Source organism: Phalacrocorax aristotelis, chromosome Z (genome assembly GCF_949628215.1).
Source record: "Phalacrocorax aristotelis chromosome Z, bGulAri2.1, whole genome shotgun sequence".
In the NCBI taxonomy this organism is placed as follows: domain Eukaryota; kingdom Metazoa; phylum Chordata; class Aves; order Suliformes; family Phalacrocoracidae; genus Phalacrocorax; species Phalacrocorax aristotelis.
In genome coordinates this window covers 37,387,378-37,404,702 of record NC_134311.1, presented here as the reverse complement: position 1 = coordinate 37,404,702, position 17,325 = coordinate 37,387,378, and the positions used below count along the sequence as shown (strand labels likewise).

Genomic DNA, 17,325 nt, shown 5'->3' with positions numbered 1-17,325 from the left:
TGGGAAGTGCTTGCTGCTGGCCCTCCACACCACAGTTGCATCCTGCCTTCCTTTGGAAATTGGTATTTTGGCCTGAAGTCCTTCCTCCACGATGTTTACCCCCAGCAAAAAGGTGCTATCAGAGAAACTGTCATGACTCCCTGATCTTCAGCAGGCTATCGTAGCCACCCATAGCAAAGTGGAACACACTTAGGCTGTGTTACCTTGAGCTAACAATGCAACTAGGGGAAATAAAGGGGTTGGGGAGGGCCAGGGAACCAAAATCCAGCAGGTGATGGCTGGGCATCAGAACCATTACTCTTTACACCAGGTGAAGTTAGAGATCAATCTCAGAAACAGGCATTTCATCGGGACAGATTCTTCCTATACCACAGGGAACTTCAACAAGCTGGATTACGGTACTTGAACAATATACAGTATCTCTTAATCAGCCAGCCAGGATTAAGTGTCAGTCACACAACAAAAGACTCTTGTACTTTTTTCCATTCCCGTTTGCTTGATGAATCCACCAGTCTGCAAAAGCTTAGTTATGCTCCTACCTAGCTCTCTGCGTGGTATGCAGGATCAAAGTGTGTCATGGGCAGTACCTAGGCAAAGGAATCATATGCAAAGGAAACTGAGCACAAACATCAAATTTCTGTCTTCAGAAATTACAGCACAAATGTTTCATTGCCCACTGTATGGGTAGGCAAGATAGACAGATGGAATGTATGGGCACGAAACATGCCAAACCTGATTACTCTGTCTCCCAAACACCTAGATGACAACCCCATGCAGACATATTTATTGTACGTTCATGCTTAGGAATGTTTTGCTTTCGAAAATGCCCAGATACACTGAGCAAATGCTACAAAACAGTTGAACAGACATTTCTTTATGTGCTAATGATTTCACACATAGGCATTTCATCAACAGCTGGAGAATGCTACTCTCCTAACACCCTCCAGGTAGCTAGTCAGGGTGCCAGGCAGCTGATAAGTTCATCCCATCCCATGATTTTCAAACTGCTGCCTTTGGTTTCCCAGTATTTTGAGGAATCTGTATCAGGTACTAATCCAACAAAAGGAATCTCCCACACTTTTACCTTTAAATGTCACCTGCTGCATCTGTTCTGGTCTGGCACTAGTCAAGTCTTGCGTTATGAGCAATTCTCCTACAAAAATTGTGACAGGCATGTGTAAGCATCAGCATGAAGACAGAGTTTTGGATCAGCAGTGTACAGATTTTGAGATTACCTTGGTTAATGTTCTTTCAGAACAGAAGATGCAGTAATGCTAGCTGTGGTAACAACATATTTAACGTGGACTCCACAGCAGTATATCTGTCATGCTAGACCTACTGAGAGAGGAGAAATCTGGGACAGCAGTGAGAAGCATTAATGACTTTAGATCCAGACTTTCACAGTGCATCCTCAAAGGAAACACCATCACATAGGTGTCTTGGCTCACGGGAGCTGACAGAGGCAGTCTTAAGGACTAACTGGAATAAGGAATGAAACATTAGGATAGCATCTTTTTTTCAGTCATCATCACTCACTTTAAATGTGATATTGTGCAAGTCACGCTGATCCTACAGACATTCTGCATGTACAATTTAGTCACATTTAGCTAACAAGAAAAAAAGAAAAATTATGTCCAGCAATTAAATACACATCCGTCTTTTTGGGGTTAAAGGGTTAAACCACACATCCAGCCTGCACTTCCAATGCCTTATCTGTAAATACTTAATAATTAATAATTAATTAAATAAATAATTAAATACTACTCAGCATTTACTTCTAAGGGTAAGGCTATGACCACCATGTTACTGTACTGTGCCAAAAGATTTTGAATGTACAAGTTGAGTGTACTGCCTTTGCCAGGCAGTGAGCCAAGGCCAAGTGACAGCAAGCATGTTTCCCTTCTAACAGCTGACATTGGCGGGAAAGTGGTGTGAGGTTTGGCTGACTACAGCACCAAAAGATACCGCCACAGGCCCTAGCCCACTGACCTCCTCTGCCCTCCACGTGGCTGTCTCTAAAGCTGGTTCTCATCCCAGGCAAGTGCAGTGAGTGCCCGTTCAGCACCTACAAGCATGATTACTTAACAACCCTTGCTGCTATGGAGGTGTAGCAAAGGGTAATTAAAGCAACCAATGTTTGAAAAGCATTTGGGGACCATTGAATGAAAGTCATTATATAAATTTAATTACCCTTATAACTTTTTTTTCTTTTACAGTTATACTTTAATTTTTTTGGTTGTCTTGTGACTTGGATTCTAAAGCCTCCCTTCGAAAAAGAAAAAAGAAGAAATAGACATAAAGACAGGACAGCAAGTGTGACCTTGTCCTGTCATCCATTACCTCTAGAAACTTACTGATCCAAGTAAATGTGTTTTCATGGTATCATAGATTACTGATAGCTCTGCTGAACTTTTACATTTCAAAGCCAAGCGGCAGGAATTCTAGTGCATATTGTGCAAGAAGCTGATGCAAAGCCCATCGTTTTATGACAGTAAATGTTAAAAATTACTATTATTATACATGCATATCACAATACTGAGATGTCAGTCAAGGTCAAGGTTTATTAGTGCAATATACTGTACAAATAAGGCCTTCAACTTCCCTGTAAAATTCTTGAAGTAGTTTGAGAATTACCAAGGGCTTCCAGCAATTGCTTTCTTGATTTCCTCTTTCAAATGTAGTTTTGGAGTATTCTTTGATCTGACTAAAGAATATTTACCAAACATGCTGTTACATATTTGATTAGTTTTGGTTTTGTAGGAAATCAGACTCTCTGAGCTCAGAATTAAAAAGCCAAAAATCCAAAGGACTTTCTCATGCTACTTCAGAATATATATATTTTGTCTCATGGAATATGTAATCCTATATGCAACAGGAAGGTATCTTAAAAGTAATATTTTAACTAAATGTTACAAATTACATATTTACCTTACTGAAATTACATGTTAACAAAATCTTTGTCAAAAATGTTTTGACTTGGAGTAAACCTTCTTTTCAGAAAGAAACAGTTCTGCTGAAAGTTTAATCATTTGCAGTTTGTTTTCTATTAAATAAATATACAATAACACAGAGACCAAGTCTGCATGGGATAATACTTATAGGAAATCTAAGTCAAAGAGATGTAATTGCTATTTGGTTCTGATTGGGGTTAGTGGTTATTCTTAGGTCATTTTTCAGAGGCTTTCATAATGTTAGTTCGGATTCAGGGAAAGACCCATCCACAGTAGATATAAGTCTTCCTTTTTCCGTCAACACCTTGACTTTTCCAGTGGAGAAGAGCTGCCCTGTGAGGACATTGTCACAGAAGGAATGGCATACAGCTTTGTACCCAAACTCCAGAAGCGCTTTGCCCGTGAACTCTGGGTTTGGGCTTTGATTCATGAAGATGCTGAAACATGCATTTAAGCCCTCAGGTAGTTCAGATAATCTGCTATTTGCTGGTCCAAGTCAGGCATGGAATTAATTGCCTTGCCAAATAGAGGCTTTGTTGGGGGATGCACATGATATGGGCCCCTGACGAATAAACACATGAATTAGCAGATCCTAGATTAGCTGTAACTCTCTTGGGAGATGAAACACATGGTTTTTTTATGAGGAGCTGACATAAATACCTAGAGAATATAAAAGGCACCACCTCTTTCTGTGGTGCTTTCAGAAAAGCAATGCTGATCATTTTCTATGAACTTGACTTCTATGTGGCTTCCAAAACACAGCAATTAAATTACTTTTAGCATTTTTTAACAAAACAGTGTTTTGTTCATTGATTAGAAATGCTAAGGAATGATTTTTCCAGCTTGCAAAATTTATTCTGCACTGCTTAGTTGAGTCTAGTTACAGTGCTAAAAGTATTGCCTTGTGCAGCTACAGATCCTGCCTTGTCAGCAGCTTCAGGCTTTTGCAAAAGGAATCGATGGATTCAGGCTACTTTCTGAGGGATGTGAGCCCTAATCATAAAAGTCACTGGCACATCTGGAGCTCCTTTTGTAGGAAAAATGCTCCAGGTTTACTGAAACTGAGTGGTTCTGTGACGCTAATGGTCACCCTCCCATTCTGGTGTCATCCCTGGTGTCTCTGATGATACGGAAGAGCAACTTTCAGGGGCAGCAACCAGGTTGCCTTGTAAGAAATTAAAATAGGTATGAAAAAACTATGAATCATCACAGAGAACATCACACATAACCCAGGAAATTGCTTTTATAGTAATCTCAAAAATAAATGCTGATCTCCTAAAACAAAAACTGTACACAGAAAAATAACAGCCGGCCTAAGTAATTTATGTTCTTTGCTATAATTAGTATCTGACATTACTAGGAGAGACATCTTACCTGGATGACAGAAACAAATCAGATGGTGATCTTCAAAAGATTTATCCTGAAAAAATACACTTAATATTCTTCCTTGTCTGTTAACTTTATGTAGATTTAGTAGCAACATGGCTGAAGAGTGCTATAAATCACTTGACTTGCAGAAATAATATAGCTTTCCTTTCACTTAACACTGCTTGGGGATACAGATGCTTTCTGCAAATTTGAATTCTTTGTAATATTGATTGAGCAAAGGAACAGTTGTTTTTCCACATAGCAAAATATACATGAACTGCTTGATGTGGTAAGGTGGCAGGCACAAATCACTTCTTTGAAGACACAGTTGTTATTAATCTTGCTCCTGATCCTCTTTCACACTGAAATTATCTTAGCGACATCAGTATCACTCCTGATTTACAACAGTGTAAGTAAGGAGTTAATCCCATTTTACTATTTCTGTTATATTACAATAAAAAAAATACACATTGGCTTGAAATCACAGAACCATGAAATCATGGAGATTTTGCTACTGAGTTTATTAGGGTTGGATTTTATCCAACGTGCTATTAAAACTGCAAGCGTACACCACAATTGCTGAATTACATTTAACAGCAATTTAAAATTATTTTTCCCATTTACCACGTGTGCAATCCAATATCCTTCTCATGGAAGTAGATGAGCCTTTTGAAAGCATAGCAGCAGGGCTGGGTTTTCACCTAGATTAAGTGTTCCCAGACTGCGAGACAAGTGCCACCAGGAACAGGCATGCCCTTTCGAAGTGGACTGTGTCTAACAGAGCCGGTTGAGTACTTCTCTGAAGGAACAGGAACGCTGCTTCAGCTAGCAAATATCATCTTTTGTACCTGTATATACCACAGCATGGACACGCCACCGTGGCTGTCTTCACCCAAGGGGAGCATGGCTCCTCCCCATCCACACGACTTGGTGACGTCCCCTGTTGCTGCTGCCACAAACAGTATTCAAACACAACTCTCAGGTCAACTGAAGGGCCTGAATAGCAAAATTCAGGCATCCCAGACCTAGATGGATAAGCAACAGGAGCAGGATTTCCCCCTTCAGATATGGTTATTAAATGAAAAGGAAAAGAGAAACATTTTATGTAATTCATTTTTTCTGTTGGTCCTATGCATCTCGGTAATTATCTCAGTTATGGTGTATTGATTCCAATGTGGCCTGTTCTTACTGGAATCAATAGTGAAATTTCAATTGCTTCAGTTAAAGCAGGGCTGGTTGATAAGGAGTAATACTGAGTTGCGTGTTCGAGTAGTGTTTGCATTGCAAAATACGCACAAGCTACAACAAATGTTACTCTTGTATGAGCTCAGGACTGTCATAAAAAATCACGAAACAAAGAAGTGAAAAAGATCCGAAGATCAAGCAAGATTAGAGTGCTTCAGATTTCACGGGCTGGTTCTAGTGCTTGTCCTCATTTTCAGCCAAGGAAGACTCTCTAAAACCAAAATGAACTTTTGAACACGTATCCAGTGTTTGTGAAAAACCTTGAGCTGTGTTGAAAATCCAACAACCTAAAGTGTGTGAGTCATGTCTTGGAAAACCTGCCAGAGATAAATACATAGAAGATGGGCTGAAGACACAAGGCGCACCATGATAGTCCTGCATGTCTGGCTATAAACTGAGTAGTGAGGGGTGAGTGGCTCCGAATGCAACTCAGCCTGAGGAGATGTCACCATGCTCCCCTCTTTGAAGATGGCTTTCACTTCACATCCAGCAACCCACTCAAATGCCCTCCCTTCATTTTACAGATGACATCAGTGGAGGCACAAAAATTTTTGGTGCTTGCCCAAGGTCACGCCGTGACTCACTCGGAAAATTTCAGGGCTTCTGTACTTGTTGCCCTATACCTGCAGAAGGCCAGGCATGCGCAAGTGCTAAATTGCATGAGTGTAAAATCGTATGACTGCACTGAACTTTTTCTTACCTTTGATGAGCAATTCTCTTTCTGAGACCTCAAGAGTTCAGATGGAAGTTAAGAGCTGTTCAGTTACCTGACATTATGTACTCACTTGAGGCTGAACACCAAGTACAGGAGGAAAATAATGCAACTAGGGAAAAACTTGTCTTCACAGTGTATGCAGTAGTCAAAGCTCCGACCTGGCATGGGACCAATAAGCTACAGGAAACATCCCGCGCTGGGAAAGCTGAACCTGAGCTGCAGCAGCAGCACACGGGAAGCTACGAAGTGTTAGCAAATGCCGAATGTAAGGTGCAACGCTCTGCAGAGACAATTTCACGTTTTGTATTAAAAAAAACCGCTCGTCGTTGTTGCCTGGTGATAAAAGAATACACGCGAACTGTACTTGGGCGCTTACTTTGCGAAGCGCCTGGCGGTGCCCGGGGCTCTGTCCGACGGCCCTGCGGCGGGGTCCTCGCGCCCGTGGGCCCGGGGGCACACCGGCGGCGGCGTGCCCGGGGTCAGCAGGCGCGCCAGGCGGCAGCAGCCCCTGCAGCGAGCGGGGTCGGGGCGGCGGGCGGCGATGCCCACCACGGCGGCGCCGCCCCGCTCTGTCCGCCGGGCACCGCTTTTTTGGACCGCGGAGGGCGGGTGGGAGGAGGACATGGTCCGCCGCCCCTCGGCTGCCCCCAGCCCCGCTCCACGTTGCCCAGGGGCGGGGGGGGGGGGAGGCGCGGCCTGCGGGAGCGCGCACAATGGCCGCGCCCCGGGAGCCGCCCGCGCCGGCCGGGGGGCCGAGAGGGGGCACGCGGCCGCCGCCGCCGCCGGGGGGGCCCGGGGGTGCCGCGCGGGGCGGGGCGGGGCGGGGCACACCTGGCCGCGGCGCCCGGCGGCGGCGGCGGCGACGGAGGCGGGGAGGCCGCGGCGAAGGGCGGGCGGGGGAAGCGGTGGGCGGCTTGCCATTGGCCGGCCGGCGTCGTCCCGCGCGCGCCGGCGTCGCGCGGTGCCTGCGCGCCGGCCGGGAGCGGCCGCGGCGCTGTCGGCGCTTCACAGGTCGCGGAGCGGCCGGGGCGCCGCGGCGGCGGCGGGTGAGGAGAGGTGGGGGAACGGACGGGAGGGAACCGGCCCCTACAAGCCCCTGCCGATCCCTGCGAGGGAGAGGATTCACCGCCTCGCCCTCCCGCCCTTGCCCGGGGTCAGGTGCGAGGATGCCCGGAGGCTCCCGCCGCAGGCCCAGCCGCACGACCGGGCAACGGAGCCGCGGCGGAATGCGGCCGGCGGGCGGGCGGTGCGGCGTGGCCGCCGGGGAAGGGGCTTGGGGTGGTGGTGGGGGGCACCGCTTTCTTCTCCCGCTGCCCGCGCAGAGGCAGGGCCAGGGGCGGGGGCGGGGAGGCGCCCCCCCGCTGGCGGACGCCGGTTCCTCCGTGCGCGGGAAGAAGGGCGGGGGGCGGTGGCGGCGGCGGCGGCGGCGGGAGGGGCCGCGGGCGGGGCCCTTCACCTCCGCGCTCCTCCGCAGGGCGCGCAGCCGTGCGCGGGGCGGCTCCGGGGCCCCGGTGATGAGGGCGCCGAGCAGGGGCTGAAGCCGGCGGCGGCGAGGTGGCGACCATGACGGTGTTCAGGCAGGAGAACCTGGAGGAGTACTACGAGACGGGGGAGGACCTCGGCAGGTGGGTGCGGGCCGGCGGCGGGCCTGGGCGGGGGGAGCCGCCGCCGCTGAAACCGGCGGCGCGAGGGGCGGGGGTCAGGGGCTGCTTCTGCCGCTTACAGCGCTTTTGCCATCCGTTTCCACCGCCGCTGAGGTGCCCAAGGACGGGAAAAGGAGGGGGATTTTAAGGTATGCCGTGTTTGCTTTTCTTTCTTTCTTTTTTTTTCTTTTGTTTAATACGGGTCCGATGGGGTTTCGGACTTGGGCGGTTCCCGGCTGGTACCGGCTCGGCTCGGTGCCCCCGTGGGCGTCGGGCAGGGCGTACCTCTGGTGCCTTCGGGCCGGAGGGGCAGGTGTGAAATAGCAACGCTTGTCGCTTTTATTCTGATGCGTAACTGCGTAACTGCAAACACGGTGGGTTTGTAGGATAGAAGTTTGCATTGTGTTGGTAGTGAAGGACCCAGTATGTGTTGCATGTCGGTTTTGCTTCAATAAGGCGGTTAAAGGAGTGAGAGAAGCTCAGTAACTGTATTTCATCAGTAGTACTGGGGTGGAGATCACTCTCTAGGCATCACTGTTGGAGCTGGAAGTCAGATGAGGGGATGCGTAGCAGAACGCTGCAGATGAAGCACTGCCTGCTTGAACCATGGTTCTTGAATGCTGTATAGTGATCTCCTCCTGCTACGCTCTTTATGTAAAGAGCTCAAGCTGTTAGTCGTGCCTTGTTTTTTCAGTGCTTGTCGTGTTTTAAAACTGTTGATTTAACACTGAATTACATTATGTGCAAGTCCTTTCATCTTCCTTCCCCCTTCTTTAAGGGGGAACTTGATCACATTTTTAGCACACCCATATGGCAGAATCCTTTTTGATTGTTCATCTTGATAATTTCAAAGCATAGGATCAGTGTTTAATTACCACAGGGCAGTGTATGCAAGGCAGATGATCCCAGGTCTACTTGTGCGCACCTTTCCAGTGAAGGGTCCAGTAGCAGCAAAAGTTGCAAACAAGGTACTAGCGTAGGCAGAAACTTAGAAATACAACACTGTTTCTTAAAAAAAAAAACAACCCCAAAACAAAAAAAACAAAATAAACCACCAACCAAAGAAACAAAGAGCCCCCACGTTATCAGAAAGTTCATTTGACTGTATTTAAATTAAACGTCATCCCATTTATGTACAAGCTTGTTGCCATGACTTGTACAGGTACATGAAGAATGCATACTTTTGCTTTCACATAGTGGTTGGGTTGGCTTTTTCATACATCTAGAATGACGGGCTATGTTGGACAGCGAAGTCATACTGACTTATTGGATATCTTGTTAGATACATTATCATGGTAGACTCTAAGTTTAGGTTGTGTAGTCTAAATGTGTTGTTTGGACACATAAAATTGTTTGATTTGATGTCTGTTCTTTTTAGCAAGAACACATAAAGTGTTTTGAAATGGAGGTTTAGGTTTCTGGACTCCTAAAAATAAAGCTATGCTTTTGTTTGTAGGCCGTGACGCATGACTGACTTTACTGAAGAAAATACACAGATCTAGAAATTATCTATTGTATTTTCTTAAGGTTCTTCAGGGAGAAGACAATGCCAGTATGCTAGTTTAGAAAGTGTTACGGTGTATGTAACCTCTCTTGTATTTATTCTACAGGAAAAGTGTCAACGCAATGTTTGGTCCCCAATACATATTTATGAAATAGAACAATTACCAATAAGCCAATTACACAAGAAATATTTCAATATATGGGGATTTTTCTAAACAAACATGCTTTGGAAGTTGCATGTTAACTGCAGCACACAGCAGGGAAGACAAGAGTTTAATTTTTTACAGTATGGGCAAGTGCAAACACTGAATAATGTTATATAGTTTAAAAAAAAAAAGGGGGGGTGTGTGTTCAGATTGGCAGAATATTAGGTAATGGAGTTCAGTGAAATCTGGGATATTAATGTGATCTGTTACAGACAAGGTATTACAGTACTGAGGGTGTTTTTATTCATCTTAATGCTATATAAGCTTGGCATGCAGTCTAAACCTATAATATTTTAAGAATTTAAAAGAATGTTAAACTCGGCTCTTAGTTTTCTTTACCCGGAAAACAAGAACTTCATCAATTTCACCTACTTTTGTGGGAAGGTACCAGTGGACAGTAAAACACTGTGAAATGTTTGACAGAACTTTTGGTTTAGAAATGGAATGCAGTTATTTAAAAGGGCCGGAGCTTTCATTCCAGCATCACTTTGAGAAATCGAGATTATTCCACTGCAAAGTGTTGCCATAAAACCATGAGAATAAGCAAATCTCAGGATAGTTTTTTTATGGTTTAGTTCAGTGATTGTCTTAACTTCTTTTTAAACTTAAACTTCTGAGGTTGGTTGAAATACTTTTGTAAATCTCATCGGTTTCCATTCCTCCTTTACCCCTTAGGTAAGTTTCTCACCGTTATGTTTGCATATAAATGTAGTTGCAAATGTCAACCCTGAGGCTCAAAACTCAGGAAGCAGTGAATATTAAAAACACCTTTGACTTCAGAATTTCCTATGTTCATTTGGGAACCTGAATGCTGATTTAATACTTGAGTTTGGTGAAAGGTGCAATGGTGAAAGGTTCCATTTTGCATGACCAACCTATTTTTCCTGTTCTTAAGGAAGAATTCTTTTATTTCCTCTTACTTAGCTGTGGTCATGAAGCAAGCAAGGTGAATAAATGAACAGATGAGTTTTTATTGACAGAGGTGTGTTTGAATGAACGGATCCTGAAGTTCCTATGCCAACATGCCTTTTGAGAAAGCTCAGTGAAGATGCAAATACTCAGAAATTTTAATAATCTTCACAGTTTTCCCATGTAGATTGTTTAGCAGTATTTATTACCTTATAATACTTCCAACAGTAACTAGAAAAAAAAATAATTTGAATAAGAAAGTGATCTAAGAAAGGTGTCTTGAAGAAAGTAAATGGGTTGTGTAAATGAAATTTTGGTTTGAAGCTAATAAAGGAGGTTTAAATATTGCTTAGCATAAAACCTATGGATGGTGGAAACAAAAAGAAGAGATAATGGTGTGCCTGGGCTGAAAAAAAAGAAAAAAAGCATTTTCTAGTTTTCTGGTATTTCACAGTGCATTTGCAGAAAAAAGTAATCAACAGACTTTGTCCTTTTACCAAAATGTTTTAGTTTCATTCTGTCCCTTGGCATGTTTTGATTTATGCCTGGGGAGGTTAAGAAAAATGGAATTTGGGATTTTGGATGACAGGATCACCCTTATTTGTCTTGCCTGTACATGATTTCTTCTGACATGTTTGTGGCTGTTCAAGTTGGTTTATCTTAAGCTTTTGTAGCAAAACAGGCTTGTAAGACTTGTGGATCAAATGTTGTCTTTAGCATAGAATGTATGAGAAGTTTGTGCTCTTGGTCATTAAGTACTTTGCATTGCATACGCTTTTTTTCCATCTTAACAAATTTGAAGTGATGCGTATTACTTACGTTGTTCAGATGCAGGCCACCTACAGATGGGTTGAGTAATCATCTAGCCATGAAATTTCAAGGGGTGGCAGAGATTATAATGAAAGAGCAAAAAATTACAAATTTGTTAATATTAATACTGCCTGCAGTTGCAAGTGGTGTGACTGTGCATTTTAAATACCCTGCTGCAGTGCTTTTACTTCAGTCCACCCAAAAGACAGAAATGTAAGTTCATCGCTATTAAAACCTCACCATGGTGAGCATACAAGTAAAGATGTTGAAACCGAATCACACTAATCAATTTCTTTTTTTTACTCTCCTGTGACTGACCTTGCTGGGGAGTTGCTACAGTGCTGTGAGAAATGTAGCATTCCTTAAATATTTATAGGGAGAAGTACCCAAACAAAGCTATGGTAGAGAGATATACTGTGTCTGTTTATGAATTGAAGGGATTTAGTTCCTGGTCTTAAAAACAGCTCCCTCTTCCTTTACCCGCTGAACCCTGCCCCGCCCCCAGTGGTTTGTTTTTTTTTTTCTTTCAGCCTCCATGGGCTTCCTAAAAGAGATGCAGATTGTTGAAATAAAGTTTTGGAATTGAAGAATGTTATTTGCATTGCTCTGTGTTTTGCAATTTTTAAATTCTTGATTCAAAAAGTAGGAAGAGGTATCTAATAATTTTAAAGTTCAAGCTTGTTTGGACCTGTTGGACTCAGTAAGGAAACACAACTTGTTGAGTAAAAGTTACAGTGAATCTCAGCAGTTTGGTAACATGTCTGTTTCTGCTTAGTACCTCACTCAGCAGAGATGCCAACAGTAGAAAGCAGTAAGCTCACCCTGCTATTTAAGGTATCTAATTGATTTATCAGTTGTGAGAGAAAAATTTATAGGATAACATGTTGAAGATGCCAATAAGAGAGAACAGGGAGTGTGCAAATATGTGTTTACAATCTGAAAAACATTATTTTGCCTTTGAGTGTTGAGTGAAAAGAGTTTTAGGTTGTTTTTTTTCCCCTGGTTGCTGGAAACTGATTTCTGTAGTAAGCAGCAAGTATGTAGGCAGAACATACATATGTACACACACACACAGAGGGGTGTGTGTATATGTGAATAACCAAAAATACATACATATCAGTTTTCAGAAGTGCTGCTTTTTAGAGCTGCAAAGGCTGTCCATCATCTATCCACATGCTGTAAGTGTAACTACATTGGACTCCTCTGTTGGGAGGAAAATAAAAACACCAACCAAAAAATATTTGGAGAGCAACTAGAATTTGACCTTCCTGGTGCTTTTCAGACTTAATAGTCTAAACTAATCTCACTAACTAGCCAATGTACTAAAATGTGTGAGTATTGACAAGCTCTGTTGTGAGATGTATATGATATGAAATTCCTTTGAGGTGATACTTCCTTTCAAAATGGTCACATTTAAAATTTACACCAGCTATCTTTAATAATGTTATAGTGTAACATTTTTTCCTATTAATTATCAGTTTAGAAAGTCGTACGGGGGGGGGGGAGGGAGAAGGAGCACTGTGAAAGATGGCCTGGTAAGGCTAAAAGTATTGAATGTAAGCTATAACATTTTAAACTGTGATAAGTGAAATTTCCAATTTCTGTTTTCTTGGATTTTCTTGCCATCGCCTCATCTCATTGCTCCATTAAAAAGTATATGTTAACCTTTCTTTTCATACAGAGGTAGAACAGCTAAGTACTGAAGATACAGAAGGCGCAAGCCTCTGTGGTACCATTTCCTGTGTTATTCGTACAGGCACGATGATACATACTGCAAGTGTGGAATTCACTGCTTCTGTAACTACATGTATGCAAATTCCAGTAGAATATGGTAATTAATTACAGTAAGTTGACTATATGAGTTTTTCAGGGACTGGGACATGGGAAAGAACTCTGAAAACGTTGGCCACAAAACCACTCTTTGAGCAGGAAACCTGGTAACCTGGTTTGTCAGTTGGTGTCCTTGTGTGCCTTCTTTTTTTTTTTTTTGAGTTGAATGTTGTGAAATTTGGATTACAGCAAGGAACCCTTTCTGTGCTGTTTGTGAACTGTATAAATGTTATATCAGTCTTGTCAGCTCTCAGAGGAGAAGTTGGTTATTCCACGCTTGTCTGCAAGTCCTGGCCCTGGTGGTTGCGTGGGTACTGAAAAAGAAGGTCTCTTAACTGGAAAGCGTGGTGGGAGGAATTATTCTTCTGTGTCTCACTCAAGTCACTTTACCTCCCAGCCATGCCTCAAAATGCCTCCTTTTCACAAACACATAATAACCTGTGAGCTGCTGATTGCACAGGCTGCAAGAGGCTGTCACCATACAGTGCTACTGGTGACAATTACTGGCTTATAAAATGTGCTGAGAGGTCTGCTGCATGAAAAGCACAGGAGGTGCAGATGCTTTTTGGGTATAACTGCTTGGTCCTGCTTAGTTTCTTTCTTGCTCTGGGGGAGAATAATGCCTGCTTTGTAGGTCTTCTAAAGCAAAGTGTAATTAAAACTAGAGCTTGCTGATTATTCTGTGCCTTCATTTTAAATGCACAAATCTTTGTAAATCTAAACTCATCAGGATGAAGACAAAAATGCTCGTCTTTGATTTCTCTTCTTGCCAGGCTCAGTAAGGCACAATCAGTGCCATAGCTGGTATGTTAGCAGTGTGCTGAAACTTTCATTGTGTCTTTGCTTTTTTTGTCCTTCTGTGTTTGTGGGCGTTTTTTGGTGTTCCCTTTTTTTTTCCCCTCCCCATTTTGTCCCTTTACAGACATTCAAGTATGTCACTTCCTCTGCTGGAGCTGTGTATACCGAACAGAAACTGGCCCCTTTAGCTTAGGGAAAGGGAGGCTAAGGCTGCATTTTCATGAGCTGTGTGCCAAGCTTAGTCCGTTCTGTTGGTGGCTGAAAGGAGCAGTATTGCTTTCCTCTGCTGTGTGTTTCTATGTGGGCTTTTTTTGTTTGGGTTTTTTTTTTATGCAGCAGTGCTGTCAAAGGGGAGAAAAAAAACACCTTATATCTTAATTTATGGCAGCAGTGCACACTCAGATCAGCTGAAAGCACTGTGAACTCTCAGACTGCATGGAGTTGTGATTGCTTCCATAAATGTGCCTCAAGTTAAATATGTAGGAGGGACAAAAGTCCCTTTACTACAAAGGCAGAAGAACATAAACTGGAAGCAAGGAAGTTAAGCTGGAAATCAGGAGAACAACAGATGGTGCAGCGGTCCTGGAGTAACCTTGAAAAATGGTTGTTGCAGTTAGTCAGAGGTATTCAAATGTGTATCAGTTTTTGGAGGAAATTGCATTTCCTGTGAGACCAACAGCTGGGCTTAATGGCCAGGTGTCCTTCTGTTTTTAACTGGCTTGGTTAGCAAACCTGTGCCACTTGTTGATACAATTTTACATTCCAAAGAAAAGGTGCCAGTTAAAGCAGTGGCTCAGTAGTTTCAGTTTCCTGGATGGTAGTGGCTTGCATGGGAGCTCTGTTTCAAGTAAGACTGTTGTTTATGAAACTGTATTTTGACCCCATTGCAGGGACATAGGTGATGCAAAGGAGGATTACCCAACAAACGTGAAAAGCGTTCATCAACTTACCATGCAGTATAGTAGACCCTACTTAACCATCACTAGTTCATGGCTGAGCTAGGTGGAAGCTGAAGGAAGTGTGGACAAAGTCTAAACTATTTTGTTGCATGTCCTCGTTACGCAGTGAATTTGGGAGTAACATAAATGATGTGAAATTTAGTAGAACTGGGTACAAAGGCTTGTGCCAAGGAGTCTAGTGTAGGTAATGTTGTTAAACTCTGAGATCTCATCACCTAAAGGTGACACAGAAAGTGGAGCATGCATGTTTTGGTCAGTTGTTGGGTGACATTCCTGTTCGTTTTGGTGCAGTTACAGAACAGGCTAAATCCAGAGATTAATTGTAGGGCCAGGTATCTCCCCATATCCTTGTGCAATACTTTGCCATGTCCTCCTTTACATGGTACTCACAGCTCTCGTCCCTCCATTTTGAAGATATTGCCTCTGTTCTAAAGTCAAGAAGAGACAGGTAGTAAAGCTGTGGTAAGAAGCTTCTTAAGAGAGGAGACTTCAGACTTTGGAACATTTAGCGTTGAACCACAAAGCTTGGAGTGGTATGATTTTTAAACACCTGGAAGAAAAAAAATGCTTGGGGAAACAAGGAAACTTTAGAAACTAGATTTACATTTACAGCATTCACAGATGAATCTGCAGACTGGAAACTGAAGGGCTACTTTCCACCAGGACTGTGAACTCTGGGACTCGTCTTTGAAATGAAGGCAGTATGAACAGGGAATCTAAACTGTTATTAAGATTGAGCTTGTAAAATTAAAGGAAAGAATTGCATGATACTCTCCTGGGGAAGGAGGAAGCTGATAAGGATACAGTCATTGTGAATATCTCACATCAGTTTTAACTATCTCTTTCAAAGTTTCCAGCTGTATTGTAGCTCTTGAGGATGTTGTCCTTTTGTACTAAAGGCATTATATTTTTAGTGTGTTGGTGTATGGTAGGTTTTTTTTTGTTGTTGTGCCACACATTGATGTTGGGGAGAATGTCTTGTAACAGGTACTTTTCACCCAAATCCGGAATAGTTCACATGGTCTAGGATTGCTGTAGAACACCACACTGAGTAATCCACATGGTGGTCTGCAGTCTTATTCTCTTGGTTTTGATATTTTATTTCCTTCCTCTTATTCCCTTCTGATTACACAAGCAAATGTGCCAGACAATTTCTGCTTCAAGAGGCAATACTGTTGAGGAGGAAGCACCATTGCATGGCTGCCCAGACCATGTGAGTACATTGACCACTGGCAGCACCAGGGACCTTGCAGTTGGTGGTGTACCACTCTTGATTAGAGCAAGTCTTCCCCGGTCTTGTCTGCCTGGAGGTACAAGTCTGTCTGTTAGGAAGCTTAGACAGTCTTGCCTATACTTAACCTAAAAATAAATTTAAAAAAAAAATCACTTACTGGGTGGTCACAAATATAAGAGGACATAGCCAAAGCTTGGAAGAGTTTACAGTCGGTGTAAATTGTAACTCTGCCTACAGCCCATTTGAAAGGTATAGTTTAATTGAGTTTTCTGCGGAACGATGCGGAGGAGAGAGCCTTTGTAAAGGAGGGAATTTGCTTTGGGCAGTAGTGTTCTGTCTGTGTGCTTCTTGCTTAAACAGGATGCTAAGTTAGCCTGTAACTGAACTAGTGTACTGGAAATATTTGATTTCCACTGTATCTTTATTTGTAAGCAATTAATACTGTGTTTTCACAAGTTACTTGAGGAGCCCTACTTTCTGTCTGGTATGAAAATTGGCTTCTGGGCTCTTGTCCCTCTCCTCAGTTTTCTCAAGTATCAGTAAGTAGTAGTTGTAAGATTGAGGTACTGGGTGGATGTGCCCATAGAAGTGTTCACTTGGAGTGCCTGCTCATGTGCCATGGGAACTCACAGCAGAGGGGACATTTTCCCCAGGTTGCATAGTCTGTTGAAGCTGTGTTTTTTTGGAAGTTGTTACTCTTATACGACAGAGAAAGGGTGTTGATTTTCTGGAGTCTTTCGTGACTTTTAACTGTCTTGTGGTTATAGAAAAGCAGTATGGGGCCTTTCATCTTCTCTATTCTTTCTCTGTTTTCTGAAGTTTTTAGTCTTGTTGACTATTTCAGGGTTGTCTGCAGCTTAAGAGGATTGCACTTCATTGCTGACATGGTCCTTTGTAATCCTGTGTTTCTAAATGAGACTAAGAAAGCCAATGCTCAAAATTTAACAATCTGATGTACTCTGTGTGGTATGTGTTATTTGGTACTGTGCTTACTTTGCCTAGTTATGTAGGTATAATTAGGTGGAGCTAACTTTTGTGTTAATTGATAATATTGTATTCTGTCTTGGCATGATTTACAAGTAAGGTATTCTACCAAGTTTAACAGAGGTTGAGTTGTGGGGTTTTCCCCCTTTATTCACAGATGAAAATATTTG

The 17,325-nt window shown here is 43.1% G+C and overlaps 1 protein-coding gene across 2 annotated transcripts in view; it reads left to right on the top strand.

Moving 5' to 3' along the window:
• The first annotated feature begins 7,219 nt into the window (after positions 1-7,219).
• Positions 7,220-17,325, top strand: part of DAPK1 (death associated protein kinase 1) — a 94,216-nt gene continuing 84,110 nt past the window's right edge. The window contains exons 1-2 of one of the 2 annotated variants that reach the window (XM_075079995.1): positions 7,220-7,325; positions 7,754-7,904. In XM_075079995.1, coding sequence (XP_074936096.1) covers positions 7,843-7,904 — 62 coding nt within the window. In that variant the 5' untranslated portion in view covers positions 7,220-7,325; positions 7,754-7,842. Of the gene's footprint in view, positions 7,336-7,753; positions 7,905-17,325 lie in introns of both variants that reach the window. The other variant, XM_075079996.1, reaches the window with a different exon arrangement.